Source organism: Gymnogyps californianus, chromosome 5 (assembly GCF_018139145.2).
Source record: "Gymnogyps californianus isolate 813 chromosome 5, ASM1813914v2, whole genome shotgun sequence".
NCBI classification, from domain to species: domain Eukaryota; kingdom Metazoa; phylum Chordata; class Aves; order Accipitriformes; family Cathartidae; genus Gymnogyps; species Gymnogyps californianus.
Window position 1 is genome coordinate 43,741,692 of NC_059475.1, and position 23,784 is coordinate 43,765,475.

Consider the following 23,784-nt stretch of genomic DNA (forward strand, 5'->3'; position numbering starts at 1 on the left):
AGCCTACTAAAACGCTCATTTGTGTGTTGGACCCCCAAATGCTAAATTAAATAAAGGCTAATCTCAGTCTGCTGCCATTCCCCTCCAGGTTTTTTACATTTATTTTCACATGTAGCTGATCCACTGTACTGAGAAGTGCTAGCTTCCTGTTATTAACAATCCAACTCGGCGCAACTGCAAAAGAGCCTCCACGTTCTGTGCACTATAAACGGCGGTAACTCACTCAGCTAATTGGCTGAAGAATTTACAACAGATTGTTTCTGAACCCTACTATATAGTCACGGTAAAAGTTATAAGCAGGTTAGAAGTGCATCTAAAAACTTCTTTGCTCACTCACAGTTCACAGTTCAACTGGGTTTTATTTGATCTTTTAGAAAGACCTCCTACCTTGGCATTTTCTATGACATCAAAGAACCTAGAGTTTATCTGGGAGTCAAAGTTTCTTGAAGCAAGTTTAATGCTATTTCTCTAAGTAGTGGAAGTCACAAGGAAGTGTGTTCCAGGGCATTTCCTATGCACATAATTTTTTTGCTATTGGTCTTCAACAGCAAGGACACTTTTTTGCTATATCAGACTCTATATATGCAGTTCCATTTTTTTTTCAGGAAGGTACTTTAATTATAGAAAATCATCAGTAAAGTAACAAATGATCTTGCCATGATATAACATCAGAACAATATTAAAATGAAAGAGTTCTTTGTTTCCTAAACCTGTACATTTGTGAATGAAAAAGGAAACAATGATGAAGTTTTCCTTTTCAGGTTAGCAACAAGAAACATAAAGCAAAACTTCCATAATATGCACTGGATGAAGTCCATACAGGTGTTTAGAGAGAAATGTCAAAATCAACAGGGCTTTTTATTACTTGCAGAAAAACTCAACACCTTGATTTCACAAAACATGAAACATACTGGTAATACCTTTTAAAAATTAGAATGGCTTGTGGTACATAAAGAATTGCAAGACTTTATTAGCAAAAAGCTTAGCAACAAATTTCTGTTTATTCTGTACATACTGACAGTGGTTTAAATGCAAATAAAATAAAGCCAATATTTCTGGTATCTAGAGAAGAAAAAAGGACCCCTTTTGAAGTTGGAGAGGCAGCAGTATGGCAGCCCTGTTCCAGCATGGTGCCTACCTACCTCCGGGCAGCATGCGTATGATTATACCCACACCTGAGAACTAAGTACTATTCCAGATTGTACTAACCTCCTCAAACCGGGCTGCAGCGAGGAGGTTATCACTGCTCTGTTCATAGTCCAGAATGGTCTGAAGTATTTTTGTCACACAATTTGGCGCAAGGACACTTTCTTCCATAGTGTCAAGCACAGTGTGCTGCCCTCTGGGCTAGGCAACATGTCAGGCAAAAATATTTACTTGTTAAACATTGAATTTCAAGCCTTGCTGCTCCTGACAAATCCTTTATATTTGAATGACTGAACATTTTCATATTTTGGTGAATTCCCAATGCCAGCGTTGCCTGCTCTATGATTGAGAGTGCCACAGAGTATAGGGTACAGTGGGTGTCCGATCAAGTGAGCATCTATTAAAACCTAACACTGCACTAACACAACTAAAGGGAAATTAAAAGAAATTGCTTTATTTCTATTCCAGTATTTGTGACACAAAAAAAGTTGAAAGGCAGCATTTCACCCATTCACAAAACTGGATTCTAATCAAATGTGCTATGGTATACACTAGCTTTGGTACATAACTTGATTTTTTATTATATATCTCATGGGAAAGGTTTTTTTATGGCATTCATCACTGTGATAGCTGGGTCATTTCATTCGTATAACAGATTCAAAATAAATTTAGCTGTTAAAAATAATTAAAAAGTTAGTTTTTCTGAAAGCATAGCTTAGTGGCATTTTACTGTGCTAGTGCTTCCAACTGAAAAAGAGATTTCCAAACATACTTTATGCCTCTGTCTACAATGCTTACATGGACAAAGGAACATTGGCTATCTATCAAGTAGGTGCGAGTTGGTGCTATCAGAAAGCAGTGTCTTTTTTTTTACACCAAAATCTGTCCTTTTCCTACCCCATGGACAATGCCAAAATATTCCTAACAGTCTAGGATCCTGTGAAAGGAGACGTAAGGATAAGGTATCTGTACAGTGTACCACAAGGAAGTGAAATACCAGTTTGCTAATTCACAATGGAATAACTTTGCTGTGGTTGGATAACGTAATCTGTGATCATCTCACCTTTTTACCATGCTCTTCACAATCCCATTTCCTGTACACCTGAGCCCCTGCCCTGTGAGCATCAGCAGCCATTAAAAATAAAGAGAGAAGTAGGCATCACTAATAAATGCCATATCTATGCATGTCCTGCTGGATTTCCCTGCTTGCTTTGGGAGAAAAAATTTTGAGATGTTATCTCTCTGCTTTTTATACTTCATTACTCCTATCATAACATTTTAAAATAAGTGGAGTCTCCATAAGTTCCTCCTGAATCATATGCTGCTTAATTCCTTCTTTCATATTCCATAATTTCTAGCAACAGAAAATTCTAGCCCTAAATCCAGCACACACACACCCATGTACAAGAGTGTCACCCACTGGAGACAGTTTTAATTTATCAGTTTCAGTCTCCAAAGCCCCGGGCTTTCCTTTCCCTACCACATCATTCACTTGTTTATTTGCTGGACACTTTGTCAAAACCTCTGTTTAAATCTTTGATCTCAGTCAAAAGCTTCCAGACCATCTTCATCTGTACTGAAGGAAGGTTACTCAATTCAATAAGCAGCATAAATATTAATCCAGCAATGAAATAACCCTTTGGTAAAGGCAGGAACTCAGTTAATTTAATTTTTTCAGAATAACTGAAAAATCATTTTAGAATAGATAATGACTCACCATAGTAGATATATTTGTACTGATTTAGACACCCATCTTAGGTACAATCCAAGGTACCAATTCAAAGGTAATGGAGAGAAGTAGGTACCTTCAAAGCAATAGCTCAAAGTCCCTAAGGTAGGTTGCTTGAAGTAAGCAGAAATAGGTAATGTGGACAGTTCACCAACATGCATAATAGTGTTTAGAAACTTGACCACAGAGACACTCAGGAATACTACTTGTTTTTCCCTTGCGAGGCCCTGTTCTGTCTGAGTAAATGTGGCAGAATGTGTCGCAAAGAAACTTATAATGTAACCCTATTTTTAAGCAAAAAAAAATCAATGAAATCAAAAGATCAATAAATATTAATTTGTCTAACTGAAGTTATTTTTAGGAGTTTGTTTGCTTCAATATTTGGATGTTTGTCTTGAGAGCTTTTCACTTTTTTTTTTTCCCCCCAGTTGCTGGAGGTACATATCTTATGAGAAAGAATACTTTTATAAATATGTTTTAGTATACTTCTGAGCACCTCGTAGATAAGCTCACTATAAAAGACTAATGCTTACTGGATAAGGAAAATGCCAATTCCTACAATTTGTATGAAGAATAAATAATAATAATAGAATAATGTTTGAATTTGGCAATTGCAAAGCAGTCTACTGAAGTTAGCCCCAAACTAATACTTAGAGTAGAATATTTGCATTAAGCTTCTTAAACTCCTTTGAAAATGTTAGCCATAATATTAGTCTTATAGATGAGTTACACTTGGCACAAAAGTGCCAAAAGTGATTTGAAATGACCACTAAATTTAAATACATTTGCTCAAGGTCACACACCGGGTCAGCAGGGAAACCAGGAATGGAGCTGAGAGGCTTTGCACTGTATGCTGCACGTTCCATCTCCCTGTGTGTGACAAGGGAGACTTTAAAAGACAAGGCTTTGGTTTGGCCAGCTCTGGTTCTACCTAGGAATTACAGGACTGAAAAGGGGGATAGGCCAGGAATAAGGACTAGAGTTGCTTCTTGGCCCTTTTGGCTAAGGTAAAGTGCAATAGCATAGGAACTCCTATGGCAAGCTAAGAGGTGCCACAAGACCAGACCTAGGCTACATTGACTATAATCAAGTGTTTGGCAGCAAAACAGGCTGTAAGGAACTGCTTTAGCCAGCCTGATAATTGGTTTTAACCACTAAAAGGAGCTTCCTTTGGCAACAGACAGTGGAAGAAAGGAACACATGGGTCTGAGGAAGGGGAGCTTCCAAGACAGAGGAGAAAATGTATATTCAGAGAGAGGCAAGGTGGGAGATCGCTCTCAGGAAGGCAACAAGGAACAGATGAAAAACTCAAACAAGCTGCTTTAAACATAGACACTGAGCCAGGACCTAGAGGAGAGACAGGGTCTGGGTCTTCCTGCTGAGTCCTAGAGGAGAGCTGGGAAGAAAGGCTGTCAAATTCTGCTCTTAGCGAGGGAGAGGCTGGTACAGATGTGATCAGATGATTTGGAGGCATGTAAACTCCCAGCAGAAAACAGCAGTAAGGAGGAGAAAATTATGTAGACTCACTGCAAGGCTCCAGAAAGGGTGAAAATGAAAAGATGAAAGTGAGTCTCATCACTGTTGTGATAACATCATGCTTTGATTCTTTTAAAGAATATTCACAATTCTTGTTTGTGACTTAATCAAGATTTGACCACAGCTTAAAGAACAGCTTCATAGTTTTATTGACCCTGAACTTCTGTCCATCTCATGCATTTACATAGTAAACTCCTTATTGTAAACTATAGCTTGCTGTCTGATTAGTACAATGATGGTCTGATCTTTGTGAAAAGGCATAGGAAATGCTGAAATTATAACTACAATAAACATATTGATGACCAGGAAAGGCACTCCAAAATGCATAGTCACAGCTGCACTTCGTTTGAATTAAATGTGCTTTTTCACACTGGTATTATCTCGGATTCCTCCTTGAGTGCAATCTCATTGCAGCAGACATTTATTTAAGTTTTTAAAATCCACCTGTCAGATATCTGACAGCATAAGATGAATGACAGCCACTAGGATAAATGTCGTGGCTAGTCTCCAGAGTGACATGGCTGTCTGCTGTACAGGGTATACATTTTCAAACAGTCTGCAATCCTCTCAGTGATTTGTTTTTCTCACAATACAATTTCCTGATAAAATTATTAATCTTACTCCAGATTTATAAGTAGCATTATTATCTATTATTTACTCTTTTGCTATAACCTTTTGGACCCATAGGGCAAGGCTAGGACTTCACTTCATTTAGTCCTAAAACAAACATCTGCACCAAAGAACTTTCGATGTAAATAAAAAAACAAGAGGCAAGAAAATTTGGTGGTCATCGAATACAAAATACACAGAATTCTGGAGACTCAGTCAGTACAGTCAGTAAAAGAAGCGTAGATAGATCTGTACAGATAGATCTGTACTTGTTCCTCTTAATTCATCACCAGTTTTGTAGATTATTGTTAGACTGTTGAAAGCAGAACACCAAAGAGGCAAAAGAAACTCCTGCCCAATTTCTTTAGGTCCTCACAAATTTCTGATCTGTCTTCTCTGTTAGTCCCATAGCTGCCTATATCAATGACTCCCAGGTTTACCCAAGAGAGGGTACCTAGTGTTCCTGTCATTCACTATTCAGTGCATGTTCTTGCAGCTCCTGGGGAATGGTCACCTAAAAAAACATTAACCACACTGGTAAAAACAGAATCAATCTTCCAACTTGATGATCAATGGGATCGATCAACTCATCTCCAACAACATGAGGCTTCTGCTGTAACTCCAAGCAGCTCTCCTGCATAGAGTCAGTCTATGCAGATGATGAGACTGCTCATAAAGTGCTGGGGTTACAAGCAGGTCAACTTTTCATGGCATCATTTAGACACTAGCTATGCAAAAAAGGGCACCCAGAAATGGATGTCTTATTGCTTACCCCTGCATCCAGTACCTTTGTCTGCACTTTCCATCTTCAGTCTTAGTTATACAGTAATTTATGAAACAGAAAAAAAACAGTAGCCCCATGAATACCAGAACTAAAGAAGTTTGATGTCCTATCAGCCCTTGTGACTGATTGATACTGATGCCTGGAAAGGTGCAAGCCCAGACTAAGGCTTACATGGGCTTCTTCCCATGGAATTCAGTGTTTAATAAGGCATAAGTTCTCACTGAAAATTTCCCTCAGTTGGGGCACTCAAAAGATGCACTTGTAGGATCTCTCCTCCTTTTAAATGATTATTTGTATGTCTTGCAAGAACTTAGCTATTTTAAGCCTGCCTCTCTGTCAGCTGTGGTTGAACCTGGTTATCAGTTCCAGCATTATCCTAATTTCCATAGGAAAACAGAAGAAACTTGTGTTTTATTTTGACTGAAGATTCTTCTCCCTAAAATTCATATCTGTCTTGCCTACAGGAATACCACAGTACAGGAGCAGGTGAGGTAGCAACAGATTCTCCCCCTTTGATACAACATCATTTGGTGATGATGGCCTGGGCTGAAGTCTTTAAACAACACAGGCTGTCATTTCAACAGCCACAGGACACCTCACAGTGGAGAGTACTGATCAATGGGTGGCGTGTAACATTGTACTGGATACAGCACTGCATTTCCACCGCCCCCCCCCGCCTCCGCAGTTCCCAGGTCATCCTGAATCCTGAGCTTGGATGGTAGCTCTGAGGTTATTCCATTCCCCACTCTGATCCAGTCTTCTCCTAAGTCACCTTGGTTTGCTATTTTTTCCAGCTCTGTTGCACCACATGCCCTTTTCACTGTCTGTTACTTCACATAACTTCTATGTTGGCATAGATCTGAAAACAACTAAAATAAAATTGTTGCCTGCTATCTTATTTATTAGCCAAGCTGAACAGCCCATTTTGGCTTCCCATCTCTTCATCTTTGCCTATAGAAGTTTAGAGCCCTTTCTCTGACAAAACAACACACCGCTCAGCTCCCACTGTCTGATGCAGCAGTCGTTTTAACAGGAGGCACATCTGTGGCAGCTGGGGCAGGCGGTGCCTGACTTGAAATGAGTTTTGCGGCTGGCCACGTTTCAAAGGGGGCTTTTAACAGACAGTGAGGAAATTTCATATTGTTAAGAAATATGACAGCCACTTGGAGGTGGTAGTGAGCAAAGGTTTTAATGAAACTTAACGTTTACCGTCAAACCTAACTATGACAAAAAATTGAAAAGCGAGAGCTGCTGGACGCCTATGAAATGTGCTATAAAAGCAGGTGCCATAAAACTGAGACGATATAAATTTGCAGACTAATTTGATTGCTAGTGCAGATGCATAGCTGTTAATGCTCTATGGTTGATACATTAGTGGCAATTGAAACAAGTCTGGCTTATTCCATTTTCAGTAAACAGAGCATGAGGTTGGCTGTAAATGGTCTGTTTAGCAGAATAGATTGAACATACGAAAAATTATTCATTACGAACATTTACAACCCACACATGTCATTTATATCATTTGACCACTCAACATAAAAGGTTTATTGTTTTTGGCAAAATAAGCTGCAAACATCCCTAATTGGGATGCAAATTTAATGCACAGTTTAGCACCGTTGACAGCTAAAAGGGTCATACAGACATTTCCATACATTTTTCCACTTACGTAACAGATGGTGAACAGCATATACATAGTCAAGAACCAAAATTATTTCAGAAGTGTAGTATCCTTATTTCACAATTTTTATATGTTTGTCAATATTGCAAGACTGACTTTAAGATTTTCTTTTCTGGCAAAATATACAAAGTGAACAAATTAGGGTTTGTAATGAAATAGAGTATGAGAGAAATCTTGAAACTGTCTAATATTTTTCAGACTAACTGCAAAACAGCCTCTACCAAATTCTTTGTACAGGTTTCATAACTCTCAGCCTCTACTACCTGCTTACTGACTGATGAGGTTTGTTACAGATCACCAAGTATTGTTGAATACTTCCATTTTCCAGTCACTGAAGTGAAGGTCAATGCATGTAAACACCTGAGACATAACGTTGGCTAGCACAAGCCAGATGAGGCCTGATCTATATCTGTTAAATTCAGGGTAAGGTTTGCATTGATTTTAATGGGAGTTTGATCAGAATTACTGGCTATATCTGTATGTACAGAACTGTCTATGGCACTGATGCCAGCTGGCCTAGAGAGTCCTGTTAACTTTATTAGTGCTATTAAATGCTATTACCATTCAAAACAGACTGGCTGCATGAAACCTGCCTATTAGGAATGGTTCCTTGTCTGTGATAGCTCCTAAGCCGTACTCAGGGACAGTGTTGGCTGGCCTGGGCCAAAGCTGTGCCAGGGAACATTTAACAGCACAGATGACTTTGAGTGACACTGCTCAAGTTACTAGCGCAGATGTAACCACTGTGCAAGCCACCATGCAAGCCACTTTGCACTGGTCGAGCACAAGGCAAACCTCTCCACTTATGTGCAGTTAATGCAATCTAATCCTACATTGATTAAATTGTCTTTTGCTTTTGATAGTATGTACAGGACAGCTGGGTCACTGGCTGACACCATTGAAGTAACTTCTCTTTCGTTTTCTAGATGTATTTAAATCTATGTTGTAGATGTTAACAATTCTCTGTATCATACAAAATCTGTATAAAGTGCTAATTTCTCTTAGATCATAAAGCTCTGAATCTTTCTAATCATGTAATAATTGTTTCCCTTTTTTTTAATCTGAAAATCTAGGAAGGCATGCTTATGCCAAATACTATTACTATTCTTCAATTGCTATGCAAGAACACTTCAGGATTTCCACAGAAGTTGCACACAAGCCTCTTTGTCCTTACCTGCATATGATTCTGAATGTTCTGCATAGTGATTATATTTTTTTCATCTTTTGATCAACATAAACGTGTTTACACCTATCTTAGTATCAAGCTCTGCTTGTGCCTTGAGTTTTTAGAATGTGTGATTAAAGTACATTGTAAAGTATGCTTACATACACTAAAAGAAACTTGTAGAAACTTGTGGGTTAGCTGCTCTTGAACAATTCAATTTACTGTAATGATCTGCAAATAAGAAGTGGAGCTTTTCTCCATTTACACAATGTTGCCAACAAAAATACCAGGCTACTCAGAAGTGCAGAAAAAAAAGAGGTGTTACTTCATTTGGGAATAGAAACTGATCCCTTTTGATGTAAATTGCAGCTTCTTATATGAATATCACTACATATTACACCTGTGACTGTTTAACTGTCATCATCTAAAAATCACATTAGTGAAAACACAGTTCAGTAAGTAAAGTACTGGAGTCATTAATAAACTATTAGCTGTTGCTCACAGAGTCATTAAGAAATTTGCCAGTATTACCACGTTTTCATTAGTAAAATTTCCCTTTGTTGTAAAGGGAAATGTTTCCTTTGTTATGTAAAGGAATATAAGACTATCAAATGAAATTGCTTCAAGTGAAATTACAGCTATAAAGATTCTTTTTTTTTTTAACTTACAAACTACATAAAGCCCCTGTGCATGACCCTGTAAGTCCTGTTTTGGGCTGGCTCCCTCCCATATGGATAAATCTGCCCTGTCATCCTTTAACACTAGGTTGAACTCTCTTTTGAGTAAATAGGCCTGGTACATGGCCAGCATACCCTACGTACTGCAGCTCTGCCATCTCCTCAAGCTTAGCCCCTTACTTTGTGAATATTGAAAGAAGTTCTAGAAACTGATTTTTTTCTTCTAAGCCAGTTTACCACAAAAAAAGTGCATACATACCTAACATAAGCAGAACATACATGTATTCTGATTTCTGCCTTTTTACATTGCTACCATGTAAATGAGTACCTGCTACCATAAAAATGAGAATTCAAACATGACTACTTTATTTATACTCAGCTTTGCTTAAAAAGTGAGAAGTACAAATCCTTGGTTTGCTTCCATTAAAAAGCTATAGATTTCTGCAAAACAGAGAGCTAGGTTAGTCACTGTTTATTACTAAATACCACAGCTTTGCACAGAAAAATACAGTGTTAATTAAATTGCCAAACCTCTTATCTGTTTGTCTGTTGCATTGTATGAAGAACTTACTTTATTGACTGGAAGAATGTTTTTCACATTGAAGTAGAATCCAAAGTAAACCATGTTAAAAACTCCGTGACGGCCCAGTGTTGCAGTAAGACCTTTGTTGAGTCCTTGGAAGCCCAGACCATCGGTTTTAATGATCTGCCGAGCTTGAACAAAGCTAGATGGTTGCTACACAAGTTAAGCAAAAGAAGGAAGAGATCATCTTCACAAAAAGAAAACAATAACCATAGCATCACTTCAATCCTGTTGACAAACACAGTGTTGCCAATTCTTGTCATTTTAAGTCTCACCGTATTTGTTATTTTCCCTTCCCTGTGATCATGTAACAATCACAACTTTCATTAAAAAAAAGAAATCCTCATTCTTTTGTTTGCAGAAAAAAGATGAAAGCATGACTTGAGTACTGTAAAAGACTAAGGATCCCTGAAGCAAAGAAAAAGGTCTTAAAATAATGATTTTAAAAAAAATAGATTTTATAGAGCAACATGTGGCTTTGAATGTGTGAAGTTGGCAATAGTTTTTTATCATTGATGCTGTGCTGTTAAGATTATGACAGATGAAACCCCTACACAACTAGACTATATAACAATTATTCTGGACAATAAGAAGATAAAACCAGCTTCTCTAATAAAACCAATGGCACAGGAATATGCATGGTGAGGGAGTGATAAAAGGGATAGAATTGGAACAGGAAATTTTTGAGCCATTATAGCTACGGAAGCAAGTCCTTGGGAGCCACAAATCAGAGCAGCAAGGGAGGCTATAAATATTTGTGTTGAAGATCAGTTTGGCAGTTTCCATACTCAATGTTAGGAATAGGGTTGAAAGGGTGACAAAAGGCCTATATATTGTCTGGGAACCCTTCTGGATCTTCTGAGGCTCTTCATGCTGTTAAGAATGCAAACCACTGCTTTAAGACACTGACTTTTGAAGTTCTTGGGTACACAGCACTTTTTAAAACCAGATCATATGTTAAACTTCCTTCTTCTAGTGCTGAAAATCTTGAAAAGAAGGGGTTTTTTTGTTGTTGTTTTTTTCATAAGCATCCAACTGGAAATCCTGTTTTGCCCTCCTAATGAATTATTTGACTTAAAAAGTGTAGTTAGATTTTGAAAATCAGAACACCCATTTAAATTCCAAGGTACAGATTTAGGAAATTGACTTTAGAAATCCTTTTTTGAAAATAATGCCCAAAAGGCATAGAAATCATTTTAGTCAGCCAAATTCCATTTAACGAAAGGCAGAAAGGAAGAAACTTCCTCAGAATCCACTTATATAATGATCAGTTCCTCAGACAGGATCTGCCTGACTACATACACATTTGATCTATTTTCTAATATACTGTGATAGTCAGAATCAGATGTTCCCCTTCTGAACATTTTAGATTTCTCTTTAGCAGAATTATAGAAAAGTTCCTTTCAAAAAGTTGTTGACTTGAGTTTGGCTTTCTCCAAAGCATAAAGCCAGCTCTGGGTAACCAAATATTTAATTAGAAAGGCAAAACATGACTTCCACTAGGAGGCTAAAACATGAAAATATAGAAGAATTTTGACTATAATGCTGTGAACGGTGCTAATTTCAATACACTTATTTGTTTAATAGCTTTCCATTTCAAAATATCAATGTGGTAGATCAACAGCATCAGCCAAATGATGCCTATTATATCTGACACAGCATATGACTGCTTATTTAGGTGACTGACAAGTTTAGTCTTTAATACTAAGTTTCATTATGTTTTTTCATATTTGGTAACTAATATTATCCTGTTAATGCTCTGCATACATTTTACTATAGTTTACTTTTCTAACTAACCCCAGCGATTCAAATCAGAATCTATTCTAAAATGTAGATACCCAACATGGAATATGGTCCAGATACTAGCAAGAACATCCTTTCTCATGCACAAAAAATGAGGATTAGATCTCCAAAAAAACCCCTAGTGGTCCTGAATAAAGTGATTTAAGCTGAATACAGCAACTTTCAACAGTAAGGTATCCCTTGGTCTCATCTTGAATACAGATTTACTAATGACTCAGTGGGGAAGCCTGTCACTTGCTGAACCCCTGAGATGGGATTCATCAGTCCAAATGTAGACACCTGCAATGTCTACATCTACATCTGAGCTACTCAAAAAGACTCCCTTTTTCAGTCCTTTAGCAATAAAGAGGGCTCTCTTGGACAGCACTTCGCTTCATCCAAAGCAGGCATCTAAAATGTCAACTGATCAAGCCACAGAAGGTCTGTGTTTCATCACTGATGATGGAAGGACCTCAGGATGACTAATTCAGATGAAGGAATTTATTGTATAAACATCTGGAGTTAAAGCACTTCACACAACTGTTGATGTATACTTAATAGAGACCTAGTCAGTAAAATCTGGAGTCAGATCTTCTCATCATAAAGCAGAAACTTGTATTTGTTGAATTAATCACAACTCTTAAGTCAAGTGAGAAGATTTTTATTACCACACTAGCTTCTGTAGCCAGTGAGTTATCCATGGCTACAGGGAAAAGAAAAAAAATAAAAAGAAAACCAAACAACAAGGTGTTGGGCCTTGTAGCAGTTTACCTTAACAAAAAGTCACGATTATTTTTACCTGTAGCAATCCACATTACAAAAGTCCTGATATGTGATTTATAGTGGCCTTCCTCTTTAAACCTATCAGCCCTCGAAAGATGATCTGGTACCACAGAATAATTCAGCTGTCACTGTAGTGTGTGAATATTTGCTTTGGGGGTGTGCAGGAGCAGTCTGGGTGTGGGTGTATGTGTTCATGCTCTTCCTTGTTCTTTTTAAACAAGATATATTTATTATTTCCATACAATAGTCAAAGAAATATGTGAACTGCATTAGGTTTCATCATATAGTGTGAAAGCTACACAATGGGATAGGTACATACTTTACTTAAACCCTTTAGAAAAGCAGTGCACGGTAATGAAATGAGTGTACCATTGCCTTACGCTGTATAATATAACATGCACATGCTTCTTCCAATAGGCTTGAGTTTACATGCTTTAGTGTGGAATGTTCTTTAACATATTCTTAATGAGAACTTGAGATTATGGTAATGAAGTCACTGGAGTTTTCCTGATTTACAGCAAAATGTGAAATTCTAACACTTTTTTTTAAAGATATATTAAAACTTAATATGTCTGTGATTTAACTATCTTTGTGATTTAAGAACTTCAGTCCCTTGGATTTTTTCATTAGGGCAAATAGACACTTTTATTTATATTTTAGGTGTAAACTAGGTTCCTAGTGGAGTCCCAATAGCATCCTTTTACAATTTTATTTGTATGATAATATACTATTATTTGGAATTTGTGAAAATTTGCATTTAAATTAAATTCAAAGAATATTCACCTAAAATAAAACAACTCAGAATGCTTTTGAACAGCTACACTGTGATTATTGGAGTATTCTGAAGGTCACCAAGGAAGGGATGCTGTAATTAAAGTATGCAATTGCATAAAATTCACTAACTAACACAGCCCAGACTTTGTTATAAAGTTTGCAACAGAGAAAAAAATAAAAATGTATGAAGCGAAAGGATATATTAGTCCCTTGCAACTTTACAGGAACTAGTTTGCTCAAAATAAAATACTGGTGTATTTAGACTCAAAACCAGAGGTTTTATTAAGATAGGTTAATTGTATCTTCACAACTGTGAGGTAGAAAGATCCAGAATATCTGCTTAGTTTACTACTGCTGGAGCAGTAGTAGTCCATAATTTTTTCATATCACCTTCTGGAGAGAGAGATCCTCTCACACCTTGCTTTCTCCCACTTTCAGTCTCTCTCCTTCCAGGATCCTAACCTTTTTACTCCTGTACTGTATTAGCTCTCTGTTTCAGTGGCTTTGCTGCCCATGGTTAAAAAATGTCTAGGCTGGAGACTTGGAGCAACCAAACATCTCTTTCGCATGCATTGAGAATTGAACAGAAATTTACCAAATGTTTTAAAGTTTATTCTGGAGGAGAATGCTTCTCTGGATGAGTAACGGAGTAGGTACCAGCTAGTCTATGACATTTGGAAATCAGTGGCAATATTTTGCCAGAGTGTACCCGAGGAGCTTGGCCTAAACAGCTTATGTAAATGGCCAGGTGATAAATCTCTTTACTGTGCATCCCCCAAAAGGGTTCAATTTGTGCAGACGAGTGCTACCAGGCATGCAAGTATTAACTCAGTCAAAACTTAATAGTAGAATATGCAAAAATCATGCCTCACCAGGGATTCAGCCAACCTTTTCCTGTCATGCTTATGTGATTTGGCACTTCCACCATGGTAGAGCTGATGTCTCAAAAGATTTTGAAAGAGCTGATTTGACAATTGTTAGTCTTATTCACTGAGAAAGAAAGAAGGACCTGTGTGACTACCTTCCTTCACTTTAGCCTGGATCATTTTCTACATTAAAATCAACTGAAGCTGGTGCATTCCTGGGAACACTTGATTTTGATGAATCACTGTTTTCCAGTTTAATCTTTTTCCCCTTTCAGCAGTAGAACCGTGGACAAAGTCAGTTTTGCACACTGACTTCTTTGTATGAAACAATATTTGAATAATAAAACTCTGAAGTGAAACAGGAATTTAAATTATTGGTGTGCTTTATTATATAACTATTTCCCGGTTTGTGCTTATAAATGTGAAGACCTATAAATAATTTCATCCAAGACTCTGAAATCTACCAGCTACATTTTTAACATAAAATACACCAGCCGGACCCTGGCTAGGGCATGAGGCCGTGGTGTTTTATGCTAACCTTTGGTGCTCACTTGAAGTCTGGAGCCTGCTGGGGTAAATGCACTGTGTACAAGGGGCTCAGGTTCGTACTTCTGGATTACAATTCCTCACAGTGCTGGGCTGCTGGCTACTCTGGAGGGATGAAGGTGCACTTCAGGCTCGGAATATTTACAATGGGGATGCTGACACTGCTGACAATACTGTAGGCATCTCTGCATATCTGCAGGCATTGTCTATTGAGTCTCTTCTCCCTTTTTCCGTTGCTGTTAAGCTTGTGGGAAAATCATTTGCATCAACCCAATATATTACAGACATTCTGCTCTAAATATGAACTTTGAAGTGCATTATGCCTAATAAAGCAGAAAAAGAATGGAGCACTTCTCATACCTCTGTGAAGGCATTCCGATTTGTCTGTAAGGTAACCTTTACTACTTCAAAAGGGTTAACCACAACCGCCTCTGTCAACCCAGATCCCAGGCCAGCAACTGCAAATGCCTAGGAAAGTTAAAATTAAAGTTAAAAATTAAGGAGTAAAATTCCCCATACATCAGATTATGAAACTGAATGATACAATGCAAACCACGAGATTACAGTAATGCAGCAGTATTCTATTACTAAACAACTTTAGCCCTCGATTAGATGCTGACAGTTCATGAAGACAGTATGACAATAGCCATAAACCACATTCCAAAAAATACAAAATAAAATGTCATAGCACTGTCAATGAATTCTCTTTTCAGCTGGAAGAAAAATTGTGGTACCAATTTATTACGAAAACATGGAAAAACAATGCCCTCATGTTATCTTTGGGTGGAGTCTCAATAAAAACACAAATATAAATGCAGTTATGCAGCATTGGAAAAAATAAAAACTCTGCACTGAGCACTAAGTATATAACACTATCATATTAACTTAAAAATAAAAGAAATGTAAGAAATTAAAATAGCACAGTACTTAAGCAAATTACACAAGTAGAAGAAAAGTTCTCCTAAGTAAACATCAGTCCTGGAAAGGTTTATATGGGAATGAGTGGCACACATGGAAATGTCAGCATTCACTGCAAAGATGAATTAACTCCATTTACTTAGAAGCTGATGGTACATTACAGCCATAGATAAGGAGATATTAACTGCTTTGCTTTCCATCATGACATTGCATTTAAAAATACCTTAATTCGTTTGTAACAGAAAAATAATATTGAAATATTTAGGTCAACTGAGAAAATTCAGAAGGGTTAATTTTAGTGATCACTTCACACAGTTATTGCCTCCATTTAACATCTCCAAACTTTCTAGGCGCTGAAAAGAGTCCCAGGACCAAAATGCAATATACTGAGCACATTTGCTGAAATTCAAGGAAACCAATGGTAAGGAAAAAACAATAGTGAGAAAAAACTTATTCAATACAGAGCAATTTGAGCAGGGACTCTTGAGAGTTCAAGAAAGAGAAGAATGGTAAGTTAGAAGGGTAGTGGCAAGCTCCAGCCTTACTGCCTTTGGAGAAGACTGTGTTACCAACAAATCTATTTTTCCAATATGAGGTGGGAACATAACCTATCCCTTTCATCATTAACCATGAGACTGAAGCCAGCAGGAAGATGGTGCTAATGTATGCATCTCTCTTTTAACAATAAATGTTGTCTTGATATGAGGTCTGTTGAGGCACCTAGAAGCATTCTGCCTAGCTTAGACCAGAATCCCTCTCAGTCTTCTTTTTCCCTCGCTACCATGGCTATCTTAGGGGCAAAAATGCCTCTATGCTAACAGTACTGCACCAAAAATGTCAGGGGTGTCTGATGGTTGCTGCATCTGCTATATGAATCAGAGCAGCTTTTGGTCAGCTATTGCATGTTTACAAGTTTCCAGCATATTTTCCTCCAAAAAAAGTGCCGGTGTGCCATGGAACCTTAAACTCTGTTCTTTCCACTTGCTAAAGAACAAATATCAGCCTCTCTACTTACATCTAAGGATGAGAAGAGCCTGCTGAAAAATACAAGATAAAATAGGAGATACTGTAAACAACTACAGGGTCAGTGGAATAATTAAGAGGAAGAGGAAACTTGCTTTAAACTAGTTAATATGATTCCATGACCATTCACTCACTGCAATGGAAGGCAGATGTAAATGGAAGCAATACTGTTTGAGAGAGACCTGAAATAACCAAAATCTTTATAGTGTAACCATAAAAATATCAGTTGCTTCCTACAGATGTGATGCCATTATTGTGAAAAATAGATATTTACTATTACTTACGTTCTTACACCACAGAAACCAGTAATTCTTATAAAAAGTATTTTATTCCAAATGGTATGATAGCAGAATTAAGCTCTATATATGAGAATGCAGACAACACATGCAAGCTACATCTTACCATTAAAACATTTTTGTGTATGTCTTGTATTTTGTTTTTAAAACAGTTATGTTCTTGAGATGAAATCCTAACTCCACTGATGTATGAGAGCTTTGCCATTGACTTCAAAGGAGGTAGCAGTTTCTTATCAATAGTTTATGTTTCTATTATAAAGTCTTTAGAATAAGACTGAGGTCTGTATTTTTGTTATAGTTGCACTGTGCCTTGCAGAACAGCACTTTGAGGTTGAGGTATCAAACTACTCACTATCACATGAATAAATAAATATTGATAATGTTCAACTTTTCTTATTTTGCAAGAATGAAGAATGACAAGCTGCACACAGACTCTTCCATGGTGACTGTCGCTATCCATGTTGATAAATGTTATGACATTGTAGGGAATTATTTTGAAGATACTTGATATAAAAATTAATGTAACTATTATTTTGATAAATTCTGTTATCAATGTTTTCAAGGGACAAGTCTGTTCTGAAAAACTGTTGGTTGAACTGGCCCCTTTAATTTTGGGCTCCTTCTATGGGAGGAAACGGATGGGACTGTTCAGTATAAACATATTAAATTAGAACATGAAGTTCTGTATCCATACATACCAGTCCTGGCGGTAATGATGCATATCCTAGTAGCTTCTTGTATTGTTCGAAGGTGAAAAACTGTAAATAAAAGTTAGACTGAAATTGCGTTGAAAAAAATCGAGTTACTTATGCAAATTAGTAAAACCAAACTACAGTGGAGCTTCACTGCCTCGTATCCTGAGTAGCCACGTACAGTTCTGCAAAATAAACATAAGCCACTTTTGTTTCACACTCTCTGTAGCAGTGTTAGATGTGCAATAGTAGACAATTAGGCTTCAGAACTGATTTTATTAGTGTATCATGCATAATAGCAGCATAAGTGCAATTAAAATAATGTTTTATGTAAGAGTTGGCTTACAACACATAGTTTGTGTTTTTAATTTATAAACTTTTCCTCTAGCATTGAACTTTCATATACTGGTATAAATGTAGTAGCAGATACTATCATTTCTCCCAAGAAATCACCCTCACATCTTTACTATAATAAACTGCAATCACTTTCACATTTCTCAGATATTAGTCTACTTCTCATCAGAGAGATGTAATTGAAGATTTTGAAGATGGAAAGTCTGTAGATTTTTATAATCTTTTACTGTCAACAGATATGTTTCTTTTAGTTTTTGCTCTTTACAAATAAATCTTTCACCCAATTGTCTGCTTTCAGTCAGTGGTGCTCAGAAGTTCTGAGCATCTGCAGTTCCTTAGACGATGAGTTTTGAAAGCTGTACTCTTGGGTGTTTGAACTTCAAGAAAGAAATGAGAAGCTCAGTTTCACCTGCACCAACATGGAGAAAGGCAACCATTTGTAAATGGCTTGCTTTGCAACCTAACATTTCTTGCCGCCCAAATCCATGGATTTTCAGAATACCTTTTGTGAAATCTTCCAAAATTCAAAGCAGAATAAATTAATGGATTTGTTCTTCCAAGAAGAGTGTTGGGAATAACTCTGACTGCACTGAAGTCAATAAGAAGCTTCCCATTGACACAGGCAGACAGACTTTCACTGCCTATTTCCTTGTCTGTGGACACAAGGTCTAAGATGCATCAGTCAAGGTATATTCTAAAGAAAGAGTATTATTTGTGACATTTTACAAATTATTGGTAAGATGCCCTCTGAAATACAGCACACAATCCTGGCCACCTTTGTTCAAAAAAGATGAACTCAGACTACAGCATATTCAAAGCAGGGTTACCAGGACCATAAGGAGAACTTAAAGATTTTTTAAGAATGAAGACTGAAGGAGAAAAAATGCTTGCCTTGTTTAGTCTAGCGAAAGAGAGGCTGCAAGAGGATGAAAAACAAGGAAAGAAAAGATATGTAACATAAAATAATTGGATATAAAAGTAAAAACTACTCATAAATAGAATGTGGCTTGAGATCTGATGAAGCTTTCTTACAACCAAACGAGTGGGATCCTGAAACAGTCCTCCAATAAGAATAATGGGGGAAAAATCTTAATCACTTGTAAGGGAGAGTTTGATAAGTTTATGAAGGAGATTATAGAACAGCCAGGGACTAGACTTGCTGACCTAAGAGATCCTTTCTAGTCCAGTGCTTCCGTGTACAGCAAATCTCCCTGTCCTGGTTTCAGCTAGGACAGAGTTAATTTTCTTCCTAGTACCTGGTATAGTGCTGTGTTTTGGATTTGGTAGGAAAATAATGTTGATAACACACTGATGTTTTTAGTTGTTGCTAAGTAGTGTTTATACTAAGTCAAGGATTTTTCAGCTTCTCGTGCCCAGCCAGCAAGAAGGCTGGAAGGGCACAAGAAGTTGGGAGGGGACACAGCCGGGACAGCTGACCCAAACTGGCCAAAGAGCTATTCCATACCATATGACGTCATGCCCAGTATATAAACTGGGGGAGTTGGCTGGGAGGGGCGGATCACGGCTCGGGAACTAACCGAGCATCGGTCAGCGAGTGGTGAGCAATTGCATTGTGCACCACTTGCTTTGTATAGTTTAATTCTTTTAGTATTACTGTTGTCATATTATTATTATCATTATCATTGTTTTTCATTCCTTTCTGTCCTATTAAACTGTCTTTATCTCAACCCACGAGGTTTTTTTTTCCTGATTCTCTCCCCCATCCCAGGGGTGGGGGGGGAGTGAGCGAGCGGCTGCTTGGTGCTTAGTTGCCGGCTGGGGTTAAACCAGGACACTCCCCAAACCCCATATTATTTCAAATTCATATTCTGCAACTATGTTGCTGAAGCCACTGAAAAAGCACTTCAGGTTGATGCCATGTAAGACAGTTCTGAGGGCAGTGAAAATGATCTTCTCGCATGAGGAATGAGGACGGCAGAAAATGTTGCGGGTTATAAAGAGTAGATATCTGAATTCCTGGTAAAACCAAAGATATTGGAGGTGTTATTCCACATAATTTTCACACATGGAACAACACAAGGCCCATAACTACAGCTCACTATTTGTGAGTCCTGTAAGCTGTCCAAGAAGTATTCACGACTTTGCATGCAAAAGGAAAGTGGCTTTTACACAGCACGTCCAGTATTATGGGACTGAACAACAAAAACCTGTCACAGCTTCACCGAGACTGCACCAGCGCAGGTGGTTATCTACTAGAGCAAGAGCTGTCACATCCCTGTATAGCAAAAGTAAATAACTAGAACCTCTGACTTTCCTGGCTACTTTCCACTTGATTAGTTTAGAGCAAGCTGATCCAAATGAAGGTGGGATCCTCTGAAAGTCTGTGCATTTCACTCCCACACATGAGGTTGTGATCCCTCCACATAGCACCTGCCCGTGCACGTGCCAATCAAACTGTTTCACCGCAAGAGAAAGGCAATGGGAAATGAGGTCAACGGAGATGTGCGAATCGTAAGAAACATAAGGCAACAGAGTTTTTCAGACAAAACAGAAAGACTGGGTGACTTGTGCTGGGTCTCAGCCAAAGAAGACAAGCTCAGTTCCTCAGGGCTCAGTTACCACAGACCTATCAGAACAAAACAGCTTTTCCATAAACCACGTGTACAGGAACAGGAGCAATAAGCACCACATTGTCAGTTTAACTTGTTTAGAACCCTGTCCTATGGCAGTGTCAATAAGATTTTTCAATCAAGACCTGCTTGATTGAAAAACCATCAAAGCCACCAGAGAACCAAAACCAAAACCATCAGAGAACTGGGTGTTAATGTGTTAATAATGCCATCACATTTAAAGCAGGAGGGAATATGTATACATAATGCAAATTTAGGATGTTAAATTCTGAAAACTGAAGGACTGATACTCTGGCCAGTGGATAATTTTTTTTTATCCTCAGTAGGGATTGTTATCTCATTTTGCAGAAAAGGTCCTAGAATCAGGGCCCAGATTTTAACTGCCCTCCAAATAGTGTACAGATTGAACACTAATCTTGCAAACACCCTGCAAATATGTTTAAAATTGTTGTACCGGCCTTGCCAATAATCAGAAAAGATAGAAGTGTTACTTAGACTGTAGGTCTATCTTTTTGGATAACTGAAGATATTTTATAGGTAAAAGGAAGTCTCTGAGAAAGTGTCAGTTGTGGGTGGGTGAGTTACTTCACTGAACTAAATTAATTTCTTATTGTGGTAAAGTTTGCTTTATTCTCTCTCCAGCATCTTTCTACTCATTGTTACCCTCCTAACCTTCAATGGAATTTCTGGTATTCCTTAATGTTTTCCATAGTGTTACAGATCTGTAAAATGGTTGTAATAAAGGCAGAAATACATTACCTAGCAATTTTTTGGTCTTAAAAATGTTACCTTAAAAATCAATAGCTTCCTAGAGTCATAAATAAAATAACTACTTAATAGTAACTATGCTTTATATCATTTTTTAAAGAAAACAAATCAGTAGCAATAAAACTCAATATAAATGTTGTTGGGTGTACTAGAGTGGCTAGTATACATACAATTTTGCCAAAAAGTATCTAGATATGGATTTATATCATGTACATCCACCCAAATGTTTTGAAAAACACAGCATAATTTGTCTTTTTCTCTACAGTTGTATTAAGTTAAAAGCTTTGCACAAAAAATTTCTCAGAATAAATGTATTTAAAACATGCTTTTGTGTATATAATAACCGATATTGTCCATCTGGCAAAGATACACTTTAATTCAAGTTACACAGAAAATAGCCAAAGTACTTACCAGATGTCTCAATAACTCTAAGGTAAAAAAATACGCTTGAAACAAGATGTCTGGGAACACATGAACAATATAAATTTGCCCCAAAAGTTCATCTGTTAACCATTGTATTGGCATCATCACTTCTTTCCTCCAAGTTCAATCTAACATAAAGTTATAAACTTTGACTTTTCGTCTTCCAGAAATACCAGCTTTCTTTTTAGAAGGGAAATAGAGAAAAAAAGAAATAGCAAGACAGACATGAGAACATAGTTGACTAAAAGTGAAGCTGTATCTTCAACACTTAGCTGAATAACTGGGGCCAAATAACTTCATTTTAGTAGCCTTATTTTTATTTGCAAATGTCCACACCAGATAAATACAATATTCCAGTAGCACAAGTACATTTCTTCTTAGTACAAAATCTCCCTTGTCCATTCTCTATACACTTTTATGAGATATAAAAGACACTATAACTAGAACTTTTCAAAAAAGTTCATTACAAACACAAACCAAGTCTGCTGGAATCTAGAAATTGGCCCTCTACCTTTTGTGCTTTCTCAGGTCTCAAAACCATAGGCATGGACATAGTCTTCCTCTAAATCTCACTAGTCACTTTGGCAGTGGACAAGGGACATCTTGGGGCCTGTTAAAATGAGGAAAACTATCGGAAGAATGAAAGGTGGAGAGTGAGCCAAAGGAAGCAGTGACATTTCCATTGGGGTCATATCCAAATAAGGTTAGTGGAAATTTGAGACAAGTTGGATTCTCTTCAGGTCGAAGCATGGATACAAACTCCACTTTGGATGTTAGAAATTGTGCTGGCATATAACATCTCACATTGAATTGCTTCAGTATCCAGGTTCTTACAAGGACATTACTGTCCTGGCCTATTCTGTCACTGAATTCTTCTAATGGAGAATATAGCTGATGTCTCAAGGTAACTTAAAGTCCTCCTGGTGTCCTAGGAACAGCATAAAATTTAAAGCAATAGTGTAAAGAATTAAAGAATTAAATAATTTAATTTAAAAATGTGTTTAGCATTTAAACCTGATTCTCATGGTTGCAGAAACACTACTGAGCCCTCACGTAGATGTCCAAGAATTAGGTAGAAAGCGTCCCACTAAGGGAACACCAGTAAGACATTTAAGGAGCTGTGAGCTTATGATGTACAACAAAAGGCTGAGAGAACTCAGTCTGTTTAGCCTGGAGACGAGAAGGCTAAGGGGATCTAATTCCTGTCTTCCACCATCTAAAGGTTATACAGAAGACAAAGCCAGACTTTCTCAGAGCACAGAAGCACGAGCGGCAATAGGCAAAAGTTGCAACAGGGGAATTTGGATTGGATATAAGGCAAAATTCTTCACAGTGAAAGCAATTGAGCACTGGAGCAGGAGCACAGAGAGGCTGCAGTCTCCATCCTTCAAGATTTTCAGAACTCAACTAGACAAGGCATCCGAGCAACCTGATCTAACCATGAAGTCAGCCCTGCTTTGAGCAGGAGGCTCACCAGATGACCTCCAGAGATCCCTTCCAACTTAAATCTTTGTATGCTATAATTATATTGAATATCATGGGGTTTAAGCCAATTTAATCAATCTGAGTAAGAGAAAGTGACTCAAGATTTTTGAATGACTCAGGTTGGCAGAGAGAAATCAAACCTGGGCTTGTATTTTAACTAAATATATGCTGGAATCTAAAAAGCATGATCAGATTGACTTTGACCTGTTTCAAATGAAATGAAATGGAGAGACAGAGGAAACATCACAGTCTGAAGAAAATGAGTTATTCGGAATCTTCTAAATATCCATCTATTCTTCATCTATCTATTCTTCACTGCCACTTTGCTATTAAATAGAACTTTAGTTTTCTTAGTTGTATTAAATAATTTTGAGATAGGTGACATATGTCATTTGCATCTAAAATGCCAATGCAAACAAGAAGATGACATTACCAGAACTCCTTTAGGATTCTGTTACAAGGTCACATCCTGTCACTTTATACAAATATTATTCCTCTGTAAAGGAATTGGAATGTGAATGATTAATTGCAGACTAAGGTCCAGAATCATATGTAGCCTTTTTAGAAAGAAACAAA

At 37.5% G+C, this 23,784-nt stretch overlaps 1 protein-coding gene across 1 annotated transcript in view; it reads right to left on the minus strand.

Annotated features, from left to right (window-relative positions):
* SLC25A21 (solute carrier family 25 member 21) overlaps nucleotides 1-23,784 on the minus strand; it is a 264,842-nt gene that overhangs the window by 4,125 nt on the left and 236,933 nt on the right. Inside the window, exons 5-7 of the mRNA XM_050897609.1 lie at nucleotides 17,594-17,653; nucleotides 15,019-15,126; nucleotides 9,896-10,060 (exon numbers count right to left, since the gene is read on the minus strand). Of these exons, the coding sequence (XP_050753566.1) occupies nucleotides 9,896-10,060; nucleotides 15,019-15,126; nucleotides 17,594-17,653 (333 nt within the window). The remainder of the gene's footprint in view (nucleotides 1-9,895; nucleotides 10,061-15,018; nucleotides 15,127-17,593; nucleotides 17,654-23,784) is intronic.